Genomic DNA, 27090 nt, shown 5'->3' with positions numbered 1-27090 from the left:
AATTCCCTTTAGAAATAGTATGGAGTGCTAAGCTAACATTGTTTAGCGAAAGCTAAAGTGGGGCACACAAGTTAGCATTTATGGGCAGACGAGACATGTAAAGCCAAAGATGAAAAGCATGCGGAAAATGGGTGCAGTCTCTAAAACACAAAAGCCCCCTTGCTGATCAACAGCACCCCCATCTTCCTTTAAAAGCTGCCCCCTCCCTCTCCAGCCCCCCTTTCTCTGCTCGAGGTGCATTGTGGGGAGGAAAGTCGTTGCCATTCGACCTCTGCGGGGCCTGCGCGGACGCAGCGAGAACCCTGAAATTCATTATGCGTTTAAAACCTTTATTTATTTCCGCATAACCTACATACTCTCACCGGGAGGGTCAAAGCGGAGAAAAGGAACGACGACGGTCCATCTCTTTCGGAAAATACAGCCTATACAATCACGTTATATTTTTGTCGGAGGGGGATACTGTTGAGAAAGTGAAGATTCTAATATATATTAAGAAAAAATGTCCGGTGAGAGAAACCGCAGGTCGCTGGCTTTCCGAGGAGGTGGATTAGCTGGGTTAACGGGTTCCAGCGGTATCGGTGGGGGGAACTGTAACAGCTGGGAGGCCCCGGCCTGTCAAGACCGACAGTTTAACGGGAACAGGCCGGATCAAGAGGAGGACAGGGATCTGGGGGCTAAAGGATCATCGCAGAAGAGAGTGGAGGGCGCTGGGTCTGTCAGCGATAGCACGGAACCCGAGGCGGAGGAAGAAGAGGACCCGGAAGGGGGCAGCTGGGCAGCCGGGGAGGGCGACGATCGTATCGGCTCAGGAGAAGGGGAGGACGGGTCCAGGGAGAGGAATAGCTTGACAGCGGGGAACGGTCCCAACGCCGACAGTCAGGAGTCGGGAAGCGGTGCGAGTGGAAGCGAGACGGGATCCAGGAAATCTGGTGTAGAGATGAGACCGCAGACGCTGCTTCAGAAACACTCATTATTCCATGCTACGTGGTTACAAGAATTTCCATGGCTTAAATTTTGCCAGGAGACGGGACTCATGTCTTGTTCTTGGTGTCACAACATTGCCACTAAAAACAGCGACGAGCTTGTTAAAGGCAGTCGTAACTACAAGCGGGCCTTGCTGCTGAGACATCACCTGTCTTCTGAGCACGGGAGAAATGACCCAACCAAACAGGTAACGTTAGCTTAACTCCGTGACGGTTACCTACGTCGCGCCGAATACCAGTCATACATTGTTTTAACGTGTGCTATTAACTGTTTTGTTTCTGACTTTTAACCGTTTTGATAACTTTTGAACACACCAAAAGCGAAAATAGGCCATTACCTAAGCTTCACAATCCCCTCTCCTTGCTGATTAGCTAGCATCAGCCTGCTAACCTGAGCTAACGATTAGCTTAGCAAAATAGCAGTTTGTAGCTTTGCAGTCTACCCGGAGGTAGGTGGACTGTGACGGCAATGGAAAGCCCCCTTGCCAGGCAGACGTCGACAAAGTGAATTAGTGTGTGGGAAAAACGCACCGATCCTCTTTTCTGTGCGACTGACACGCATCTCTTTGATTCATTTAATGCCTACTATGTATGTGTTTCTATGCCCTCAACGTAACCCTTAAATCAAATTACTAGTACTAACCTGCTCTAGTATGACACCTGCTAGCTACTATCACACCGGGGGCTGTTTCTTTGTAAGGGGAATTAACTACATGTCACGAATGGCTGTAAATCATATTGCCTGAAAAGTCGTTAACAATTACACTGGCAGCTTTGTAAAATGAATCTCACTTTAAATGCACACTGTACGGCGTATCCTTTTGTTGAATCAGCAGCTGTCTTGATTGCTAGCTTACTAGAGGTCACACAATGGCAAGAAAGCTCGACCCTATCAGCCTTTGGGGAGCCGCACCCCTTCCCAACCCCCCCCCCTACTGGCCTCTCAAGCAGTTCTGCTGGCTCGCAGTCCCGGGTGACCTCTGGCGCATTTCTTCCTTCTCCACCTCCTCCTCCCTTTGGGGAGCTAAATTAGAGGCATTGTGTTAGAATGACCCCCCAAAATCCATAGTTGGTGTCACTTGCAGGGCTGGACAAGAGGAGGAGGAGAGTAAATCATGTCGCCCGGAGCTTGACAGCCTGCCTGCCCCAAATGAAGCCGTTTGAATAGGCATGAATGAGTGAAATACATGTCAGTAAATAGAATGACACGGCATCACCTGACCCTATCCTCCCCATATTTCTATATTAATGGGCTCTAATGTTCTACCTCTGGGGCACATCTTAGGATGAAGGCCCTCTTCTGTATGCATAAGTCAAGAAACAATCTTATCTGACTTTTTGTTGAATTCCTAATCAAGACCATGCAGTCAGCCTAACCTTAGGCTGTGTATAGCAATTGACTGTATGTATTTAAGGCTTTTAAATTAAGATGAAAAAGCCTGTGTTTGCATTTACAGGGAGACATCTTTATTGATGTGCATGTGGCCTTTTTATTAGTTCATTATTACTTTTGCACTGTAGTCTATATTTTTCAGTACTCTTTCAGAGACCTCATAAAAACAGGGAGTGTGTATTTCTCAGAACAACATGGTGTCAAAGGGCATTCCTCCCATCAATACTGTATTTAAAAAAGAAAGTAAATGTTCCACATCCGACCTGCTATCCTGACAATGGTCTAAGCTGTCAGGGGAATTGAGAGTGGGGTGCTATTTGACTCTAATTTGTGCGAGAAGAGGATTGTGCTACTACATTTAGTTCCTTCTTTGTACACGCAATCACTAATCAGAATGACTTAAAGTGATCCACTAACTTGTATCTCTAATTGGTAAGGAGAGCAGTAGGAGTGGATTAGGGGCTTGGTGTGGCTTTTCCCTAGCAACAAGGACCCCAGACACTCTACTGAGAGGTTATCCAGGCCATTTCCTTATGTAGAACAGAGCTGGGAACATACAGTCCCATTCCTGGGCTATTGAAAATGAATGTTTTTTTTTTTCAGTATGGATAATTTTTATTTTCCCAGTGCTTTTCTCTTAAGGCTGTCCTTCACAGCAAATGGTAATCTTTCTGCATATGGTCCTGTAGAAATGAGAAGCAGTGTGTTTTCTGCAAGACAGCATTGTGAAGCAGTACATTAAAGGGGAATTATGGTGTTACGAGGCAACCTCTTGTTCTATTCACCCATTCCTAACGTTAGTCAGGCCTCTGCTGCATTCGTTAAAGCTAACTCAATTAGCCATAGCACACCAGGGCAGCTGTGGTGAATGTGGGTCTCCTTGGAGAAGGGGTCCGTTGTCCTTAATTAACGAGAAGCTGTCTTGTGCTCAGATTGTTCCCTATGCTCACTGGCAAAGGTTAAGATGAGGCAAAGTAAACCATTCAAGCCCCTTAGATCATATGAGGTTGCATAGCTGTGACTTATGCCAATTTCATTATGTCTGAACAGTTTTTGTCTTTATTAACAAATTAGTTAAAGGTCATAAATCAAACTCACAGTAACGGTCACAGAATAGTTTCTTCTAATCAGCCCACACTGAGACCCCTCCTTTCATTTGTAGTTCATAATAATTCAGAACTTAACTAGAAGGTAAATTTCTACATTACAACAGTTTCGTTTTTAATACACTCCACATTCAGCCATAATACAGAGGTGTTTGCCTTCTCTACCACTCTGCTTTTTTAGTCTCTAGCTTTTATGCTCTTCATTTACAGATGTTCCTAGGCAGTTACATGAAGTTTATCAAATGCGCATATGATTTGAACAAGGATACTTGAAAATGGTCTGAATAATGTCTAATTGGTTTGCAAAGTGAAGCTAACACAAGAAGTGCTAATAACGCCAGTTGTTGGTCCTCCTTGCCTGACATAACCACATGTCTGAGCAGGTTACACTTTGCTCCTATTGAGCGGTTATATGCCAGTTCACCTTAATACAGTCTATATTAAAATTTATGCCTTTTTTCTGGATAAAAATACAGCTAAACCACTAGTGCTACAAGATATCACCCCCAACTCAGAGTTACAGCCTTGGCTAGTGGCAGAGGGCTGCTTTTTGGCTTTGGCGGAACATTTCACAGACAATCTGCATCTGAATCAACAGAAATTTCAATGTTTATAGGAATGCAGTGTCTGCATTATATCCATATCAACAGAAATTAGCTTAACCCTTTCTCGCACACCAGGCTGTATTCAGGCCACTTGGAGATTTAAGGGTTAACCCCTTACAGTTCACCAACAATCCAAATATTAAGTAAACTTGGTCATGTTATACTCTTTTTAAAAGAGGAGAATCTCATGATTCTAACAACATCCAACACTAAATCCTCACAGACATGCTGTGATAGAAACTACCCTTTTAGTGAGGACTAGACTTAGGAAAAGTTTAGGAGAACTTAGAAAAACTAAGGAAAAAAGCAAACTCATGGTGCATGCTCCCTGCCTTCTTGGTCACGTGATATTCCAAAAATCAGAACAATCCAGGTGAAGTAAGGGTCCTACAATCAGAACAATCAACTTCATTTAGGCCCAAAAACATGCTAATTAAAAAAATCAATAAAAGCACTATAAACACATAGTGTGTTTGACAGTTTGGTTTTTGTGTTTGTCACATCCAACAGGGGTGGTGCATACACAAAAGTTGACCCTCTCTAAATCTAGGAAACAAAAAAAGCACGCCCAAATGATCCTGTAGCCTTGGAAAGGATTAAAAAGTTTAATGTCTGTTTCAGCAGATATGAAACTTTCTGCCAGTTTTTGGTCACTATATCGGCCATATGCATTGGCATTATAAATCATGTATTTGCCTTACATATTGTCAAAATGTCCACCCGTACATATGTGGATTACTAGGGTGCCACTTACTTTACGAGGCCCACCATGAATCTTGAACATTTTGACTGAAGCCCCAAGTGTAAAAAAACAAAACCCCACAAAACTATTATACTGTCTACTTCCCTGTTCCTCTATCATCTCTGCCTGACTCAGCCTCTCTTTGCATAGGAAATGCAGTTTTTTTTTTTTTTTTTACATTCAGTCAGGTGTATAAATATTTTTCTCAGCTTATGAGTTGGGAAATATCGGAATACCACACATCACCCTTTTAATATTATGCATCCCTAATATTTAGTTTAACTGACCAGCAATTCTGGTGCTGGACTGGGCAATGACTGTAATTGTTTACTTGACTAACTGCACACATCCCTCTTTAAAAGATATAATTTCCATCCATAATACAAACAATCTGTCAGTAAACCTCTTTAATATGAAACTACATTAACCCAGGTTAGAATGAGGCTCATAAAGCTACTCTGTACGGTTCATATTGCCCCATTAAGTTTGACAGCCCGACAAACGTTTTACCTGGATTCCTCCTGTTCGTCTATAAGGGCTGGTAGATAAGATAACACTGTATTGATTCCCCAGGGGCGAAATTCAAATACAGGGGACCCATACAAGTTTTCCCACCCCCTAGTTTTAGTGCAGACAAACACCACAGTCATTGTTTAAAGTGTGTCTCCCCGACTGGGAACGGGGACCCACCCATGGTGATCTGGTGTCTGCCAGATAGATGGGACTTTATTGGGGGGCACAGGTCAGGGTAGTAGGGTGGAGTGGAGCCAGAGGGTGAATTCTTCTTGTTGATTCCTCTACCCCCCCTCTTTTTGCCTCCTCTGTCAGAGCATTGTTAGGAGGCCGGGAGACACTTGGTGTGGCCCTCCCACACCTTGGGCCAAACACACACAGCAGTATTGTTCTGGCATCTGGGGACAGACGAGTTGGGTGAGAAGGGGGGAGGGATCCAGGAAAGGGTACAGTGGATATGGGGAGTTGGTAAAGGGACCAGTAGAGATGGCTTCAGGGTTGGGCTGGTCATGGGACTGTCTTGATTGTGGATATGGGGGTAGATGGGTGAGGAGATGGAGGCAACTGTGTACAGGAAAGGTAAACAAAACAGGCACCAGTTGGTCGTTATGTGTCATATAGAGGAAGCACTCTGTTGCAAGATCTGTTAGGGTTTGGGTTCTAAGCTTGAATCTGTTAGTGTCTTGGTGTGGTTAATCCACCTTTAAAGCAAGTCTTTTTGGCCGTGTGAGATCAAAGGAATCTTCTGCCTTTTATTCTTCCACCTCTATCGTCTCTGGCTCAAATAAAAAGCAAGCCACGTCATGACTGGGGGGAGGCCGATATTGTCCCCACATTCTCTTTTGGCTCAGGCTGGTTTTTGCCTCCAGCATCTGCTGTGCAGGGTTGGTCTGCTGGTTCTCTAAGCTCCCAGCTCACACGTGGCACATCTGGGGAAAGGATGATGCTGCTGCTGATGAGGCCAGTATGGAGCAACTTATCCAGTACCAGGCTGTCCTAGCCTGACTCCAAGAAGCGCTCAGACAAACTCCTCACACTCTCAGAACTGCTGTGCCAAGTCTTACCTCTCTGGCCTGCTGCCTTGCCGTGTTTAATGGATAAAAGCTGTGGGGAGTCATGAGGTTAAGGGGTGGAATAGCTTGTGAGCCCAGATGATAAAACAGCGTACTGTCAGTGGAGCATCTGTAGGTCTGACTTCTTTTGAAAGGCAGTTTATGTTGTGTTTTTGGCGCATGAACTCCTGGAAATATTTAGATAGGCGGCACTGAAATCTTCCTGACTTGTCTCATTGTGCCTGAAGTACCACATTTTATTGTTTTAATGCCCTTCTTCCCTTTGTATCAGTGCTACTTGTAAATCGATGTATTTTAAGAATCAAAGAATTAGTGTTCAGAAGCATCTCAGGTAGTGGATAACAGGTTTGAGCAGCTTCATAGCGTTCATGAAGGCTGTACTGGCTCTCAGCAGTTGAGTGATGTAAATGCAACCCCTGCCCACTCACTTATGGAGATTTTTTTTCTTCTGAATATTACCCTTACACTGGAGTTTTGTGTATGAGTGAACATACAGCTCCAGCTTTTTGTAAGTCAGGAGTCACACGGCCACTTTGGTGCAGTGTACTAACAGCACATGCCTGAATAAAGACTTTCTGAGTTGTAGTTGCTAGAAATGGCTGAAAAATGCAGAAATACCTGTATCAGTGTGCACAATTAAAAAGTAAAAATCCTGCCCTCAAGATTACAAGCAAATAACTTGTAAAATCTTGCCTTCTTCATAGAGAGGTTGGATTGATGATTTCTAATGCAGCTACAGGATGTCAGGAAAGTCACACTGATGTTATTTGTGAAATAAATAACATTGATTTCTTTCTCAGTTTTTTTTAACCTTGTATCTTGAGCTACAGTTGACAAAAAAAGGTTAAAAAGATGTGGTATTCCATAAAATGTTTCTCGCAGGCATATACAGCTCCTGTAATATTACTCCTGCCCCTCACCACACCAATATATTCCACCCTAGCACTCAACATGATGACCATTCCCCCTCAGAGGCTTTGATGTGTATATTAGGAATAATTTTTCTCCGCTCTTGCCATGCTCTCCACCTCGCCCGCATGCACCCTGGCTTCTTTCTTTGCCTGCTTGTGGGAGATGCTGTGTAACAAGAGAGTGAGTGCTGAGCCCTTTCACAAAGACCCACAGTGAGTGGACAATGAGCCTCGGGGAGAACACGGACTATTGTGAAAGGCTAAAATGGGGTGACCCGACTCCTTCTCTCTCTTTCGCTCTCTTCTCTCAGGCCCCCCTCTGCTCCATATTTTCTCCTCCGTCCTTTTTCTCGAGGCTCAAGGTCTCGTTCTCTCAATCTCTGCCTCACGCTCTCACTCACTTTCTTTGTGTGCGTTTTATCAGGCTTTTTTCCCTTATATTCCAACCTCTCATCATCTTTAATACTTTTTCTATTAGCTCTATTTTGCTTTTTTTTTGTCCTTCAGAACTCAATTTTTATATCTGCTCTCTTTTCTTCTATTATTTTTCACCGCCTCTTATTTCCTCCAGCCTGCAGAGTACGTGCACTTTCCCCCCTCTCTATCTCTGCCTCATTCTGCCCTCTCATTTCAGTCCATCCCATCTCTCCATCTCTCCCCCTCCAGCTGTGGCAGAGGATGATAAGCCCCCCTATACTATCCTGTGTGCCCAGGCTGCCCTGGACAAGAGCTGCACTGTGGAGGGAGCAGGGATGGGGGGTGGGGGCTGGGTGGGGACCTCAGAGAAATGGATTTAATCTGAATTACTCTAGCTGAAGCCCCAGCTGTGTGTATGTGTGGGCAGTGTATGTGTGTGTGCGCGAGCAGAAGAGATGGTGGTGGGCGGGGGAAAAATGCAGGGCTCGAGCAATGTGAATTATTCTGGATTAGGACATCTGCTGTGCAATTCTAAAATGAGCTGGAGATGTATGCCGCTGCATGAGCGTGCGTGTCCAGTGTAACAGCTATGATGTAGATACATGCTTCATCTTCATACATTTTTATTTGTCCTTAAGATTAGAATATGTATTTTCAAAAGAGTCAAAGTAGAACCATGTATTATCACATACGCAAAGAGTTTTCATTTACTCCCCTCTCTGCCCACTCTGTACCAGGCTGGCCCTTTGCCCCGTTAAGACAGGACAGGGGAGGGGGAGAGGGGAGGTTAAAGGGTGGTTCTATGCCTTTGCCAATTCCCCTTCAATACCAGAGCCATAGCTATTCTGATCTGAACACTGATCAGCTGATCCTCGGTTAAAATAGCTGCCTGTTTTTATGTACCTTCACCATTTAATAGGGGTGTAAGAGAGGCTTGAATGTGCATAAAATATTTAGTCTTTTGAAAATACTTTCCTAACCAAATTATCATTGTCTATCCGTTTTTGATCTTCTACAGCAACAACGTTCACTAAAGTAACTGCAAATAAATGTGAAACTGTATTCTTAAGTAATGTTTAAAAAATCTGAGTTGTAGTACATTAAAAATAGGGCATTAGTGACTCATGTCTTTCTGTACATTTTTGAGGCATCTTTCTGTATGTCTGTTCAGTATTAATTTTTATATTTATGTATTGACTGACTTGAATAATGCAGTTACAAATGGCTGTATGGCATTCAGGGAATATAATGGGATAAAATGCTCAATATGTCTGTTTAAACTGTAAGTGGAAAAAAAAAATTTAAAGGCCTTAGTTTATTATTGAAATCAGTCAAGATATTAGTTGCACAAACAAGCAGTTATGCCTAATTCACCTCCATTTGAGGAATGGGCAAAGGATGCAAATCAAATGTAAGGGAAAATTTTGATGTAAACCTTTGGAAAGTTACTAAATGGCCATCCAGAAAGAGTAGAAACAAATCTCTTTTGGATCCTTTGTAATTTTTACTACAGTGTGAACAGCCAAACAAAATAATCATATCTGAGAAATGATCAGAATTGAGCATTAACTGCTGCAGTGTGAACTTAGCCTTAGCATTTCAGCAGGCCTGCAGTTTTCTTTATGAATGCAATTTCTTGTGAAAATTTGATTGGGATATAACATGTTCCTGTATAATATATATTAGTCGCTTTTTTGGAAATTTTACTTGGACCCATGCTGTGCAATGTGGACACATTTAGCTACCTCGATCGTAGCATCAAAAAATGATAAACTAAAAATAAACACAAATCAACATGCAAACATTCAAAATGCAAACACTACTATTTATGTGCTGTTACAGTCTAAAGGTAATAATTCAAACTTTCTGTAAAAGTCATTTTTTTATTGCTGATTTTGGTGCCCCCTTTGGACAAAGTAATACCTCCAGTACCCATGTAGGTCATACTAGCTTTGTGTACACAGACCACTTGTAATTGAAATGAATGCTTGATCTGAATTGAAATGGTTCATATAAACACTTCATTTGGAATAAAATTCTCTGGTCCAGCTCATTTGGAAAGAAATTTCATTCTGAGAGAGGGCTGGTTTCTGACTTTTAAAACTGATGTGCTGGAGGAGGCAGGAGTTTCAAGGCAGAAGTTTAACAGCACGGCAGCGCAGTTTAACGGCACATATGAACACAAAAATACTTGTCTAGCTTACTCATCATAATGAACCTATCCGCTGAGAAATTTTTTTTTCCACGGACAGATTTTGTTCATTCAGGCAGTTAATTTCTCATGGATTATCTCATAAAGCGCTGTGCGTCTTTCTTGTCTGTGCGCAGCTGGAAAGAGGTCCTTTTCAAATGGTATAATCTATCAACCTTTTATTTATTCATTTATTGCATTATGTGCCTCTTGGAAATTATCACATTGATCCTCCTATTTGTTTGTTTTTACAAAGAAACTTCAGTCCGTCAGCTGCCTTTAAGCCTGATGTGCAGCTGCTGGAGGAGACAGGAGTGTAAGCAGAAGTTTCGCAGCACTGCAAACTGCGCATTGTTACTGTGCATAGACATTGTTATTACCAGATTATGGTCGGAGCAAAACAAAACTGATCTTTTGCCAACAAAACTCTTTAATTCAAAACAAAAAAAGCTCAGAACGGTTGATCAGATAATATAAACACAGACACTAGAGAGTAGAACAATCAAATATTTTTGTGCAAGGAAGAGTTTAAACAAGTGATCTGATGGTATGGTGATGGTGGTTTCTTTACAACAAAGGCGTAGAAAAATATTTTCTATGCAAATTTGTGGTAGGTTTGAGGGGTGGGAAGATACTGCACATGTCAGACAAGTTTTATTCAGTCCAAATGTATGATGGCCTTGTTGATTTTTCTAGATTATGAAATATTATCAGCGGTAATTTAAGTCTTGTTTTATTACCAATCAAAACTCCTCAGAGGCTTTGAAACATTCACGCTGGGTTGTAGAGATATAGATTTGGAAACATTAATGTATATCATCCCCTGGGTAACTAACTAGGAATACACTCTTTCTTTTAGAAATTACATAACCTTTTTAGTTTATTCACCTATTGGACCTAGCATCATCTTTGTGTGTGTGTGGCAGCTGTGTTATTTTAGTCTGATGAAGGAAACAAACTGTCATATGACCCATGCCTAAAAGTAAACACACCTTTCACTGCCTTTTCCCACCTCCTCCATAACAGAAGCCTGTCAAACCTGTTTCACCCCTCAGGCAGCAGTGTCTGTGTCACACTGGGAACCCCTGAGGCTGTGTATGTGTGACAGAGTTACAGGAAACTAAAATGTCTTTCTGTATACTTTAGTAAATTACCTGTGAAAGCCTACAAATGTTCTACAATCATGTTTTCTTCTCTTCTCTCTGTCACATTAAAGGAGATGGCGAGGCCCTCAGAAAACAGCAGCCCCTCAGCCATCAGCTCAGAGGAAGACTACCGCAGCAAACCCAATGAGAACTCCTACTGTTACCAGCTTCTTCAGGAGCTGGATAAGCAGCGCAAGAGCGGCATCCTCTGTGACGTCAACATTGTCGTCTCGGGCCAGGTGTTCCGCGCACACAAGAACATCCTGGTTGCGGGCAGCCGCTACTTCAAAACCCTCTACTGTCTGACCAAAAGCGAGGCCCAGGACCAGGCCACAGTCACACACCTGGATGTCGCTGCTGTGCAGGGCTTCTCAGTCATCCTCGACTTCCTCTACTCCGGGAATCTGCTGCTCACAAGCCAAAATGCCATAGAGGTGATGTCTGTTGCTAGTTACCTCCAGATGACAGAAGTTGTACAATCATGCAGGGCGTTTATAAAAGATGCCCTGAATATCAGCATCAAACAGGAGGCCCCTGATTCAGTGGTGGTGGACTACAACAAGAGGCAGACGGTGGCCAAAGAGGGACAGAGAAACCTGGACCGGAAGCCCAGCAACTTCTGGGCCACAAGCATCCTGTCCAAGCTGTCCATCAAGGCAAGCAACAACCAGGGAAAGGAAGGAATGGAAGAAGACGATGAGGGTAGCAAGGTGAAAGAGGAGCCCAGGGATATAGAGGTGACAGTAGTTGGGGGTGAGGGTTGTGCCCTGGTGACCCCCGGAGCCTCCGGGAGCTGGGCCCACCACAACGACAACTCGTCTGATTCAGCAGAGACCAATGAGACCCGGGCAGCGAGCGGCCAGGTGTTCGTCTGGAACGAGCCAGCCACAGGTGGCGCCGCTGCAGCTCCCGCAGCAATAAAGAGAGAAGCGCCAGACCCTGCAGCGGGAAGCGGACGGAGGAAAAAGCAGACAACCACACGCCGTTTTGTGTACAACTTTCCACCTGAGCCTGAAGAGGGATTCGATGAGGGGATGTTCATCCAGCCATCAGCCTCCTACCCCAGAGAGGACTTCTCCTCCCTCTCTGAAAATGCTGGTATGGGGCAGATTTTTTTCTTCTACCCTCAGTCCTTTCCCCTGTAATATATGTATAGCTTTAACCTATGAACTTGGTATTGCTATTCACCATGCTGTGCTCTTACTGTATGTAGAAGGAAGGGGCTTGATTTAAAGAGGTGCATGCAGAACATTCATGACCATAGGACCACTTATGAAAAACTTAAATATGGCACAGGGATTAAGCCTTTAGTGTTTTATTTCATACACCAAAAAATAATCATTCAGTTAATTGTTTTACATGTTCAAGGAGTGTCCACTGCACAAACCACCATGGCAGGGGTCAAGCAGGAATGGCAGTTGGCCTCTGTGCATAACTCTGAAACTGTATGCATCATTAGACACCCTTATACCTTTCTGTGACCTTCTCCTTCTAGCTAACTTATGCCCTGTAAATCCACACATAGCATCTGGTATTGTAGATATTTTTACATTCTTTATAGGGATGCATTTGACATCTCTGGAAAGTTTTAAATGTGTTTTCAAAGTATTTAAAGGGAATTTCTGTCAGTCTAATCAATGCCTGTCCCCACACCATGCATCTCTAATGATTTACCCAACAGGGGGGTCAGTGGGTTTGAAGAGGATAACCCCATTGGTCACGTGGCTCAAGTATTTGATCCTCTGCTCGCAGCCTGTAAATTTTGCATCATTTAATCTAGTGCTGGAAGATGACACTGTTATTTCTTCAGGGCAGCATAGCCTCATATGTTTAACTGATCTGTAAACATATGGTGACATATCAGATCATGATCACCATAGTGATTCAGTACTAACAGGCTAAGCAGTGGCAGATCGCAGTGGGAAGCAGAGGCATGATGAGTAATTCTCATGGTACTTATTGATCACCTCACAAAAAGCATGGATTTTCAGCCTCCAAACAATGTCCTACAGTTTCACCTAACAGCAGGGATTGGCTGCTTATAAAGCTGTTAACCTGCCGTGTACAGCCAACAAAGAAAGTCACCCACAAGCTAGATCTTCTCTAATCACTCCAGAGAAGGAGGGGGCTTACGAAAGTAACACCCACCTGGAGTGCTCTATCACCACATGATTACTGAGGCTTGTTGTGTTTGATTGAAATTAGATATGGTTGTTTTCAATTTTTGTGTATGAAAATACAAAATCTAAATGTGTCAACTGAGTTGAAGAGAGAAATAAAAAGGAAAATATCCTAGCTTGTGTTACCTTTTAAACCCACTCTATATGCTGGTGTAGATAAAATCACTTGATACGTGAAAGCCATTTAAAAATTCAAAAGGATTCAGTCAATTAATTTCAAAATCGTGCTTGTTAGAACTTTTGCCCTCCTCCCTTTCTCTCTTCTCCCTCTTTCTGTCCCGTAATCTTTCCATCGCTCTGCCCATCCTATCCACACAAAGTGGGCGCTCTTAGTAATCTCTTCCCTCAGCTACAGCCTCCTCCTTCTGTCAGCCCCATTAAGCGTGGCACTCTGTGTAACCATAATGATATCACATATTAAGTGGAGTAGTATGGACAGGAGGAGGAGGAGGGAATGTGTCAGGCACAAAGTGTGTAGAGAGAGAGAACTACATTTTGTGTGCGCGAGAGAGAAGCTCTTCCTAATGCAGGCAAATGAAGAAAGCCAGGGAAACATTTCTTCCCCCCAGGCCTCCCTAAATGCACTTGAATGCTCTTAGTGCCTTCAACTTCTCGTAGGGCACTTTTAATGTGTGCACGTAGTGATCCGGGGTGTTGTAATAGCTTTGAGAGGCGCTCACATAAAAACTGAGTTTGTCTGCATGCATGTGTGCTAACTCTTCAACCTTATTCTCTCCACATTTTAGAGTAAGGTACACTATGTTTCCAAATAAAGGTAATGCTAAGGCTCCAAGGTGACTGTTAGTCACACTAAAAGGTTTCAAGGCAACTGTTCATCCCCTTAAGTTATAGTTTTTTTTATTAAGTAGACCATGGATGTCATACTTTTTCACATTTTTTTATTTTAGATAAAGATCTTTAATTATTTACTCTCTGTAAGTTTTTCAATCATAGGCAGTTTGTGTCATGTCTAAGTGAAAGAAAGATATTTTGTGTTTTTTACACTGTATGTGGACTAGTTTTACATGAAAGTGCTATTTACACATGTACATACTCCTGAAAACTTAGTTGTTGAAGTAACTGTCATATATTTAGAGAGTTCTTAAACATAGCAATAAAGGAATCTAGTCAAACTTAAACAAATAGTACACCGCCCATCTATTGAGACCCAACTAGAGGGCAAAAACAAATAAAAGCCAAATGAACATTATGCTTAGTAGAAAAGAACTGTTTGCCTAAATCAGTAAGCTGTTTAAAGGAGTCTCTTGAATCCATACAATAAAACTTTATAAGAATCTGGACCTTTTAAGTGGCATGCCTCTTGTGGGTCACTGAATGTTTTTTGTGCAGAAGCTATGTGACATGTAGCATCAGAGCTTTGAACACCATTTTCATTTAGCCATTTTCACCCCACATTTCCTGCAATGTACAGATGTAAATGTACCATTTGTGTACAGAACACTATTTGTCAGAGGTTTCAGTCTGTCAGTGGTTCCCACAGCCTCTCTCTTCTCTCAGGGCTCGATCAGTCTTGCACTGCATAAAGTGTCCATTTGTTGTGGCTTGCTCTGGATATGTGTCACATGATGTCTCCAATTTTTGTTATGCCTTACTGAAATACTGCTTTACAAAGCAAAAATGAGAATGTGTACGATTATTAGTAATGTCTACTAGGTTGTTAATAGTCATGCAGAATGAAAAAGAGGGTCTATTATTTTGCCCATGGGCACAAACAGACACCAAGAACCACAGTTTGTTTCTGTGTTGCTCTCTCCCTCTCTTTTCTAAAGTATATATTCTGTTCTAGCTGGAGTGCGGTCATCCACCTATATTGGCTGTCCCAGTTTCCCACAGTGATGTCACTCGTCTGGCTTTTGTTTTGCTTCAGTGATCTGTGCAGTCATAGTAGCCCAAATTCTGTCTTTCTGCTGGGTTGCGCTTTATCCCTGGTTCAAACAATGTGACTTTTTAAAAGAATTCTTTTCCTTTCAAAGGGTTGCTAAACTCCTATAATAATATTTAGACTGCAGCCAATAAAAATGATGACCATGGATTAATCTGCTGACTATCTAATGATGTAATCTAGTCTTTAAAATGCAAAATAAATTATGTTGCAGGGAATTGGAGTACTATGCCATGTCCTAGTTCAGTTTCACAGAATTCCATAAATATTTGGTATCAAAATTTATCTTCCTATGAACAAGTGAAGTACTATTAAGCATGGCCTTTTGCTGGAAAGTACGTGAAAAATTTTTTTATTGTCAAATTGTTGTTAATTATTCTTCTACGGCTTAACTTATTAACCAATAAATTGTTTGATTTTGATCTCAAATTGTACTTAAACACCCTAAAATAACGCAAAACTAGGGAGTCTTCATATTCCTTTTTGTACCAAACCTTGACCCCAAAACTGAGGTATGAACCCAACCACGACTCCTGAGCTCTGACACCCTTACCATTGGCTTATTTTGTAAACCAGGCTGACATGGGCTGATACAGATGTTAAACCTATGCATCGGTGCATCTCACTTTTTAGAGTCAATGCAAAGCTTGCCTGAATGCAGGGCTAGTGTGGGGGTTATATGTTTTGAGATTGTCAAAATTGCTAATACTTAAATTTTCTTCGATACCACAGTTTGAAACAATAAGATCTATGTATTTTAATGATTGATATTCTTGAAGAGCACATGAGTTTTTAAACTTTTCCTTTTTTATCTAAAAGCTGCTACTAAGGAAAGAAAACAACTACCACCAAGGGCAAGGTGGTTGGCCAGGTTTTGGTACATTGGATGCCTGTGATTATTTTTTTGGCTGTGTATTGAAAACGGGTAGCAATATCATTTGACTTTTACTACAGTCATATTGAAGTTTTAAAACCTATTACAACCTTTAAATGATTGTATGGACTTTGGCATTACTGTCTGCTCTTATGGCAGCGAGCTCAAAGCCAGCATTCAGTGGCCAGTAAATTCTTGAGTCTTCTTCAGACAGGACTGTTGGCTTGTTTAAAGGGTGGGTTCTGCACACAGATGCACAGAGCAGGTGAAATATATTTGCATTCTCACTGGTCTCTTTAAAAGCACACACACACCCGCACGCCCACAATAACTTCCCCCAATGCCTGCGAGGTGCAAAGCTGCCGGGGGCCGTCCCTCCCCTCCCCTCCCTAATCCACTCTAATGCACTGGGGCTGTCCTCACTATTCCAAATATTGACCCAGGGAGAATGAACACTCACGTCTACACGCTCAACGGGGCGTGTCTTTAATGGGCTCTGAGCGCTGAGGCTGGACCAACCGGACACACACACACACACACACACACACACAAAGGTACTCACACACAAAAGCAGAGTGTAAGCTGAGATGGTTTGAGGACTCAACTCTCCTTCTCTAATTAACCCCCTCCCTGCTGGAGCCCTGGTTGCACCATTACCTTGTTGCTCTGTCCTAAAGGGGGAGAGGGGGTGTTTTGGGGGCTGGGTTAGGAGGGGACACAGTGCTTTGCATATAGTAGGATCCTGTGTGAGTCTGTTTGCCTGTTTGATTAACTGAAACCTCCTTTGTTTCACATGGGGGTCTGTTAGTTTTGGAGGCGTTGCAAGGTGTGTACCCCCCCAGGCTCTCAACCACCTCTCTTCTCTCTCCTTCTCACTTCTCTTGTCCTCCTCCCTCTTCCTTCCCCCCCTCCTCTTCCCAGAGTTGGCCAATCAGATCCAGTATAGCATCATCCAAGACTTACAGCAAGGGGAGTCCTGGGAGAATGGTAAGACACTGCACTCTCTAGTCTACTGCTTATGAGCAGACTGCTTCAGCTAAGCTTTAAAATGCTATTTTTCAAATGAGAGTGAGCTGTCAGTTAAGGGACTAGTCTAAAACACCTGCAAGCTATTGGAGGACCCTAGCAAAACCAGCGTTTCAGTGCCAAGTTGTCAACAGAGAACTTTCTCGACCTTGTAAGGCCAACTAGTTTGCAAAAGAAATGGGAAAAAATGTCTGAAAGTGCCTTGATTCCTCACAGGATAAATTCCACATTTAATAGATACCACTTCCTTAGTGTATATTATACAAAGGCATCAGAGTAGCAATGCAGGGCTGCAAAACCTCTACAAATTTTCAGGAATTTCCAGGCTTAGTTGTATTTTCACTGTAACGTTTACAATTTTTTTCTGCAAGTTAGTCAGTAAAATGTCCATAGGAAGTAGGGCTGTCTAGATTCATTGAGTAAATCTTGATTAATTAAGGTCCAAAATTAGTGCACTAATTTTTTTTAACTCATGATCAATTTCAGGCTTTATTGTCCCTTTCAACACACTTTGGTTAAGCTACTGCAGCGTCTCCCTGCAGCCACAGTGACTTTAACGAAGTCCACCCCTGCTCCTTAATGTAACTTTAGAAAGCATAAAGACAGCTCAGTGGACAAGTCAGAAAGTCATCTTAAACTTGTGTCATCAAACACTGTCCCCTTTTTGAAGTTTTAAATCCATATTAAGATCCTTTTTATAATAATAATGTTAAAAATCCACCTATAAAAGCAGGTTTGTGTACAAACAGGAACTCAATTACCCCTAGTTTAAAACAGTAGAAAAATCCAAAGCAACTGAAAAACAGTTTTGAATGCAAAATAGTGGCTTTCTGAAATGTGGTGAAAAGGGTGATAAATCGCTAGTCTCTGAGATTGATTGTAATCAAGAATTTTATCTTTTGACAGCTGTAGTTAATAGGGATGGAGACTGATAATTATTTTCTGTTATGCTTTTTGAAACCCTAAAATCAATAACATTTTAGCTTATCAAATAGTGTTAATTTTGGCAGCTTTTTTCATTTTAGTTTTAGTCTTTAAATGAAATGCATTTTAGTTTTAGTCCCGTTTTAGCCATTTCTACCCTTTTAAGTTTTAGTCTAGTTTTCGTCGAAGAAAACTCTAAACATTTTAGTCTAGTTTTAGTCCATAAAAAGTCCTCACATTTTAGTCTGAACTTTTAGTCCAAGCATTTATTTTCTTGCCTAAATTTGCTACCAAATCACAGTAGTGTGCTCTATGCACTCTGCTAAACCTGGGGTCCCTGCTCTATACAGGCGAGAGGCAGAAGAACTACAGATGCATTGCATTTTGACAGATTTAGAGAATATCACAGATTTTGAAAGTCTGGCAAAAACTAAATTACATTTTAGTCTAGTTTTAGTCATTTTGACAAAAACTAAACTTAGTTTTTGTCAGTTTTAGCCATCACAGATCTATTTTTGTTAGTTTTAGTCTAGTTTTGGCATGGGAAAAAAGACTGTTGACGAATGTTTCAGTCATTGTTCTAGTTGATGAAATTAACACTGTTATCAACACTGCTCTTACTCATGGGTTCTTTGACCTAACAATATTTAATGATACCACTGGTATCATCAGATTTTGCAAGGACCATTAGCTTTAGCTACTCTGGCTCTAGCTGTTCCAGGGCTGTTGTCCTCTTTATCTGCATGGTTCGGCTGTGAAAATTTCTCCCACACTTTGTTAGGTGGTTGAATTACAATAAATGCAATATTAAGATTCATATTGAAATTAGCAAACTAAATGTCAGTTAATTCACTTTACGAGATGACAGTAAAGATCACTAAGGATAAATGATCCCCATAAAGGAAAAAGGAAAAAAAAGAAAAGAATAAACAACCCAGGTAGAGTTCAGGGACAGACTGTCTGAAATGTTCAACATTTTCAGTAGTACATGTTAGGTTTTATTCTTGATGATTGTAAAACAACTTTGTGAACTTCCCAGAGGACATTTCTTAAATTTGACACTAAGCTGCAGTTTTTGATTGATTGATTGAAATGTTGATTTCAAGCACTTAAAAAAGGGAGGGCTGAAGAAAGTATTGTACAAATTTATAGAGACAAATACAAAATAAAGTTATGAAAAAGGAACAATAACAAGTAATAAATTGGATTGCATATTTAAAAAAGGGCTGGAAGAAGTTTGAATTTTTTTAATCCCACCCCTTCACTATAATTTTGAATTGATCATTAAAATGCTTACATATGAAAATAAATCCAGATAATTTGTAACATCATTACAACACATTTTACTACATGATCTAGTTTTTACCACAACAATGGAGGAAATTAGTCAATATATCTAAATATTTATCCAAATTAGTGAGTTCATATGAAATACAGCATATGTTGAGATGTTACTCTACCGTATCTGAAAAGTCATGAATCCTTCAACAACCAAAGGACAGTGTCTCCAAAAACTGGAGCTGATATTTACAGCTTAAGGAAACAGGAGAGAATAACTATTCTAGCTATTAAAGCAAGACATGGAGGTCAGCAAAGAACAATGCCAAAGCAAAACGTGATCAATAAACACCAGGTGAGAATCAAACACCTTCTTCATCCCTGTATCTCATGAGAATCGTTCCTTATTCTGCCTTTTTGAACAGGTTTATGTTTGATTGAAACAGACTTGGTTGCAAAAGCCAAGGATGTAATCTTTTGTTCAAAACTTCTTGAGTCAATATTTTTTGTCCATACTAAACTGTGAAAATTGATGGTAAAAAAAGTTTCAACCTGACTTGTGCAGTTTTTATTGTAAGCACCACAGATATTTTTGCCTACTTTTTAGTTTTTACTAAGTTGGCTGTGTATAATAAAGCTAAATCATACATCTGATATTGGGCACTTAGCTCTCCTATTTTCAAGGCTTAACTTACTTGCACAAAGGCATCAGCCTCTCCTAAATGTCATCTGGCAAAATGTCCCCTTTCAGACGGCTCTGAGGTTAGGTGCTTGGGGCAGCAGTTGCCATTCAGCAGCTGAATATAGGTAGATGGATGAGCATTCAAAGTAGTATATTTACAAGTTTCCCAGCAACCCGTCAGCACAGACTTTGCATAAAGCCCCCATTTTTATTGGCTGGCTATCCCTTTACACACAGTTCCATGGTAAGATGTTCCCAAACTGCCTTGTTTGATTTGGTTTGAGACCACAGCAGCAACCACTGCCTCCATGTAAAAAAACAAAGACCGACTTCTGTTTTAATCTGAATGACTTTATCATTCAACACATACACACTGATGTGAAAAAATGGGGGCATGGTAGGAAAAGAAAAAAGCACAAACATAGTGGTTGTGACAGTATGCTTGTTGACTGCCCGACTCCATGTGTGAGTTACCAGCTTATTTCTCCTCTACAAGGTGCTACTAGGATGTATACCAAACAAACATACTCACAGATCGTGAATACACAGGTGACCTGCTTCTCATCAACCTTCCTCCTCCTCCCCCCTAGCAACCTGCCCTGACAACGCCTCTGTTGTGTGCTCCCTGTGTTAAACAAAAGGCCCGGCCCTGCTCGCCCCTCTCTCTTTCTCTCTCCCCACAACACAAACCAGCACTCTTGAGTGGGGCTTTTTCAAATCAATAGATTGCTTATTTATTTGTAGAGCCAGCTGTCCTCCATACATTGTTAATGTAAATGTCCAAAGAGGGGGAAAAACAGCAGATGCGGTGTGAGGACATCTTGATTTCTTTCTTTAAAAAAAAACAAAACATTTTATTCTATGTGCTCTTATCTTAATCATTTTTAAGCTTTCTTTAAAGGTGAAGGAGGTCAGGAGAACGTGTCTTTTCATCTCTGAGGTTGTTTCAGTTACTCTATTAGGCTTTCATTGGGATTTTTTTGTTAAGTATTGGAAGTCTGATTGCATCATTCTGTCCATATAAAGATCTCTGTTGCCTTTTTGCATGCACTGCAAAAATAAATCTGTCTCTTTCTAACATTGCCATGGGGAGAACTCCAACATCATTGCATACTGTTACTTGGCAACAACCACTGAGCTAGATGTTGACGTTTTCCATATCTGCTGCAGTTATCACTTCTTTCTTTGCAGTTAAACTTCCAGAGGAAATTTCTTGCATATGTGAGTTTGTGGTTTCTAATTCTTCCTAATGGCTTCCACACTCTAACTCAGCCAGCTGATAAACAGGATATTGGCCCTTGACACACCTCTCTCATTGGTGGATCTGTATGTTGCTTTTATGATGGTTGCATTGCTCCTTCTCTGATTTGTTCTAGTAACTCACTTTAAACAAACTATACCTGTTTTTTTCAGGGTTGGATGCAAAAAAAGCTCTCACAATCAACTATGATGTTTCTAAATCATCTCCTGCTGACCTTGTGTTTCTCTGTGTCTTTATCAGGCGAGTCCTCACACCTAGCCCTCAATAAGCTGAAGTGCCCCCACTGTAACTACATCGCCAAGCACCGGCGCACGCTCAAGAGGCACCTGATCATCCACTCGGGCGTGCGCTCCTTCAGCTGCGACATCTGTGGCAAGCTGTTCACCCGCCGTGAGCACGTTAAGAGACATTCCCTGGTGAGTTCACAGATGCACAGGCTCTTCTTCTCTCTCTTACCACCCTGTGACATGCTGTCTTCTGCCAAACACTCTGTTTGTTTTGGTCACCCTCATATCTTGGCACTTGGCTCCATTGTTTGTGCCTGGCAGCTTTTTTCACAAGAGAGTGAATGCAGAGAGATATTTTTAAATCCAGAATTTGTGACTGTTTGAGATATTCTCTTCATTAGAGAATACAGAGTCTCACACACACAAGAGGTTAAGTGAGATCATCTTACAGTAATACATCGTAAGATATTTTTTATGCTTAAAATAAAGAGGCCAAGTGTGTTATTCTACCATCTTTATTTCTTGCAAAATTGTGGGCAGGATTTTTGTGATAAAGGAATAGTTCAGCAGAGGAAGTTCAAACAACCAATCTGTCTGTGTGCTAATATGATGCTTTGAGCTGCAAGATAGCTTAACTACTAAGAGTGGAAGACTGCTTATGGTACTAACAAGAAGACTGAAATGAATACAAATGCTCCAATTTTATGAACAAAAGCAAACAAGGCCACTGGAAAAGAGATGACCGATTAATAGCATGCTATAGAAACAGCTTTTAAAGGAATACTTAAACATTCTGGCAAATTCACCCATTGCCATAATTCCTATAGTCTTAGTAATAGGTTTGTTTTCTGTAGTTGTCGGTGCAAGCTATTTCTAGATCTGGGGGACTGATATACCAGCTGCGCAACTAATGCTATGGAGACAGACGGTATTTTTGGCCTTCCCTCATCAAACTCATCAAATACACAATCCAGCAACTCCAAAACGCTCTCGTGGACAAGTTGTGACCTGCACATTCACCACGCTATGAAATAATCATGGAACGTTACAAGACGGAGATGTTTTAAAGCTAAATGCAAAGCCAGAACTACCCAGTAACTACGGCACTGCCACAGGCGCGCACTGTATCACTCCACCCAGTGTTTTACTCTGAAAGTAGTTCAGAGTATTTGCTTCATGTGTCGTAATGTTACATAATTATACGTTATTATTTCATAGCGTGGTGAATGTGCAGGTCACAACTTGTCCACGAGAGCATTTTGGAGTTGTTGGATTGTGTATTTGATGAGTTTGATGAGGGAAAGCCAAAAATACCGTCTGTCTCCATAGCGTTAGTTGTGCAGCCGGTATATCAGTCCCCCCAGATCTAGAAACGGCTTGTCCCGACAACTAAAGGAAACAAACCTATTACTAAGATTATAGGACTTATGGCAATGGGTAAATTTGCCAAAATGTTAAAGTATCCCTTTAAAAGGGTCATTGTAAGTTACCCATTAGGCTTATAAAATATAGATGGATGATGAGAGAACACTTACTATGTCAGGATTTTTTTTTTTTTTTTTTTTTGCCCTTTGTGATAATATTATTATATTTTGGTATTACACCATTTAAAGGAGAACAATTTCAATGCATGTTAAGGTGCTATGACCCCACCCTTAAAACAAGCCTGTGATGGCATACTCAACTCACATCCGTGTGTGATATCACAGAAAGATGTTTTATCTCTGTGTGTTCAGTTTTCAGTGCTTGTAATTTGGAACTACATCAGTGGTTTTAAGTTTTCTTTTCTGCTTAGGTGTGTTAAGCTGCTACTGAAAACCCGTTATTTCCCTGTGTTACTTTTCACAATAAAAGAATTCCAATAATACAACAATTGGGGCATTTTATTGAGAAGAATTAGTTGGAAGTAAAGGGTTTGTTATTGAATTAACTTGGATTCACTGGAGATTACAGATTTACAGTGTTTACAGCCAGATCTCTGACCATGATCAGAGCAACAGCAAACGTCTTTGAATCATCTGATTTAAAAAAGCAACTCATCAATAAAACATCTGTAACAACTATTAAAGCCATTGGCAAATCTGCCCAGAACCCAGAAGTCATAGAAAGTTTTTTCTTTAGCATCTTTGTTTAGAGGGGAAAACAAAAAAAGGTTGTTTTTTTTTGCTAAGCTACCTGTCTGCTAGTAATAGCCTCATGCTTCTTATGGTAGCTTCATTTTTTAATTTAGGGAGTTGTTGTTAGTTCAAGCATCAGACTCTGAGAAAGCAATAGTTCTTCAAATCCAACCCTTCGATGGTAAATCATCTGACTAACCATGCCTCCTGTTCCCTCCTCCTCCTGCAGGTGCACAAGAAGGACAAAAAGTACAAGTGCATGGTGTGCAAGAAAATCTTCATGCTCGCAGCCAGCGTAGGTATCCGTCACGGTTCGCGGCGCTACGGCGTGTGTGCTGACTGCGCCGACTCACACCAAGCAACTCAGGAGGGCCTGGAAGGCATGGAGTTTCCTCGAGACGAAGACTTCGAAGGTGAGGAAGTGGAGGACCTGGAGGGGGAGGAGCCCACTGACAACGACCAATCAAACTGGGGTGAAGGCAATGCAGGTGCTGCCCCAGAGGAGGACTAAGAATTTTAACAAGCGTGAGAAACAAAATAAAAAGTTGATGTTTAATATATATGTATACAAAAAACTAGCTGGTAAACAATCAACTCCAAAGTGCTATCAAACCTTGAGGTTACTTAATTGTGCAAGTATATGACAAAGAGATGGATTTAAAAAGACAAAGCTTTGGTAGAATGGGAACTCCAAGATGTACAGATTTTATTAATGTTTAAATATGTCCAACTGTGAGCCCAGTGCTCACTAAAGAAAGATTCTAATGATGAATAATATGAGAAATCAGGTTTTTGGTGATGTATTTTATTTCCTGTTTTTGGGGAGAGAGTTGGGTGGGGTGATGTAGTTTTTTGAGTTGGGTTAGGCCAATCATCTAAAAAGCGAAATGTTTATTATTTAATTTATGAAGAGAGGTTATTATGGTCTTATCAAATGCTATAATTTTATTTCTGTTGTTGTTGTCTGCAGGCAGAGGTGCAGTGATAGCTGCAGCTTTCTGCATAATCTGAAAGTATAGTGCTTGTGCAAATACACAGAAGAAGAGCATTATTGTCCACAGGAAGATTTTGAACGTGCTCTCTAGATCTTTAGATGCGCTAAATATTATTATATTATTCTTTGCTTCTTCTTTTCTTTCCCTGCCCAGATCTTGGAACCAAAAAATCTGTTTTGTGACTCTAATGTATCACAGCCATATTTATGATTAATTTAAGAGGGCTGTGATATTGTGCCAAACAGACCGCACACCAAGATTAAGCAGGAACAAAAACTACTGAATACGCTTTAAAGAGAAAACAGACATGAGGGTTTTTTCTTTCTTTTTTTGTTAAGCGGGAAAAATATGGATTAAAAAAAGTACAAGGGGAAATGTTATTGCTAGCTTTATACAAATCACAGCGTCACAGTAACACTTTATTATTATTATTATTATTAAACAAAAGCATTTGACTTTCACTTAAAGCTTGAATTTTGCCAAATGATGAAACGTTTGGTGCTGTAATGCTTGTCGCAGAATACTGGACCTACAGGCTATATATGATGTTTATAATCATAAAGCTTAAACTGACTCAGTTATACATAAATATGTAATCAGCTCGTACTATAGAACACTGTTGTGCTACGGCGACTATCAGGTATGCTTTGCCATGTTTTTAGGCTTCTATTTTATTTAATGCACACACATACACATACCATTTTGTAGAACTACCGGCAGTCCTTTTTTTTTTTTTCTTGACATTTTGCGGACCTAAGTAGACATCAATACATGTTTGTTTTTATTTGGTACTGAGTTATATATTAAAGACCGTTTCTATTTAAAATCACTTGAACATTTGGTTGTAAGGGGGGAAGAAATGTGCTAGAAATCACAGTGTGTGATATTTTAAGTCTGAAAGAACTCCATTTTTCACGTACAAAATGTCATCAGTTTAATTTGATGCAAGTTTGTTCTTGTTTGTTTGTTTGTTTTTTTTTTTTTTTTTTTGTTTTTTTTTTTTAGGTCTGCCAGGTAGAAAAACACTTTGTTCCACAAAAAGTGAAGCTCTATGGCGCCTCATAGACATGCACTTACGTTTGTGTTCATGAAAATAATTTCTTTTATGTTTCTTCGCTTCCCCAAAAAGCGGGTCTGAATGGAACTATATAAAAACTGTTGTGTCTTTCTTCCAATGAGCAACTTTTTTATTAGACTCTTTGTTTTTTTGTTATTTAATATTATATATATATTGACTCCAAATGCAATCAAGACTGTTAATTTCTATTTGTCCAACCAAAATTGTTGTTTTTAATTATTGTTGAGATGTATGAGAAAAGCCAGGTGAAAACTTGCTTAGTGTAGAAAATCCTTGCTCGTGTCTGTAATTGTTGAGATTTTTAAATGTTTTTATGCTACAGAATCATTCACTTTACCCTAGATGCATATGTCGTTTTAATTTTGTCCTTTTCCACGGATGTCTCCATTCTCCTTTGTTCTTTCATTAAGCACATATTTTCTAAAGAAACACGGATTGTTTGCGGGTCAAAACCTTGGAACAGCAGTATCTGTTCGTATGCAGTGAGATATAGAGTATGTACTAAAGTGCTAATGATACAGAAGATGTGTAACTTCCCTTGACTCTCAGTGAAAGAAGATATATTTAAAGTCGTAGAGATATTCTGCCTCTTCGTGTCACTTTTACCTTCAAGTCACTGTGGGAGGGGTTATATTACACACATACACATATATATATATATATATGATGAGAATATATAAGATGAATATATATATATGGAGAAAATATTATTTAACTAGTGGATTTAAGAAATGGAACACATTGACAGTCAGCTCGGACCTCCCTGTGTGGCGGTTTGTTTCCGTGAATTTTAAACCTTTTGTTTCCTCTGTCCACGCCGTGTGCTCGTTCATCACGCCATCCTGTCGTCTTGTTTGTTCTTTTGATACTATCTACCATCCTACTGATTCTACTGTAATGAATGAAACTCAAAACTATGATGTATCATTTTTTCGATTTTATGCTGTATTTGTTATATGGACAAAAAAATACAAACAAAGCAAAAAACACTACAGATGTCAAGCAGAGGTTTTTGTTCCCCAGCTGTATTTTTTTACGCTGTCGCAGATGGTTGTATTTTTCAATCTCTCTCTCGAACTTTAACAGTGATGCAAAACTTTGGGCCGCGCCTCAGTGCCCTCTGAACACAAAGCAAATTCAGGTTACTCTTTTTACGTTTTTATCAAAGGTTTTCAAAGATGGAACTACATTCTCCTTTTTTCTGTCTGAATTGTACTACTGTTCCTCTCTATACTACATTTTAAGAATAAAACTTTGATATTGCTTTAACCTTTTTGTCCATTTCTTTTCCCTTAGTAAGACTTTTAGCTTTTCTGGTGATACATGTGCTGATAAGCGCTACGATGGCAAGCATTCAAAATGCCCTTAGGGGAAATATCTATGAAAATATTTTCAACACAACCAGAGAAAATGTGAAGTAAGCGTGCAGAAGAAAAATACTGTCATCAATTTTTCTCTTAAATTTC

The 27090-nt window shown here is 40.6% G+C and overlaps 1 protein-coding gene across 2 annotated transcripts; it reads left to right on the top strand.

The window, feature by feature from the left end:
- Nucleotides 1-279: 279 nt before the first annotated feature.
- Nucleotides 280-26855, top strand: zbtb10 (zinc finger and BTB domain containing 10). Of its 2 annotated transcripts, XM_041809439.1 has the most exons (5): nucleotides 280-1171; nucleotides 11151-12177; nucleotides 16958-17023; nucleotides 21448-21623; nucleotides 23781-26855. In XM_041809439.1, exons 1-5 carry the CDS (start codon nucleotides 500-502, stop codon nucleotides 24060-24062), a joined length of 2223 nt encoding a protein of 740 aa, XP_041665373.1. In that variant the 5' UTR covers nucleotides 280-499; the 3' UTR covers nucleotides 24063-26855. The 2 variants fall into 2 exon arrangements, with proteins under 2 accessions (XP_041665373.1, XP_041665374.1); XM_041809440.1 differs by lacking the exon at nucleotides 16958-17023.
- The last annotated feature ends 235 nt before the right edge of the window (nucleotides 26856-27090 follow it).

This window comes from Cheilinus undulatus, linkage group 16 (assembly GCF_018320785.1).
Source record: "Cheilinus undulatus linkage group 16, ASM1832078v1, whole genome shotgun sequence".
In the NCBI taxonomy this organism is placed as follows: Eukaryota; Metazoa; Chordata; class Actinopteri; order Labriformes; family Labridae; genus Cheilinus; species Cheilinus undulatus.
The sequence above is the reverse complement of the archived record's forward strand: the minus strand, read 5'-3'. Positions and strand labels throughout refer to the sequence as shown.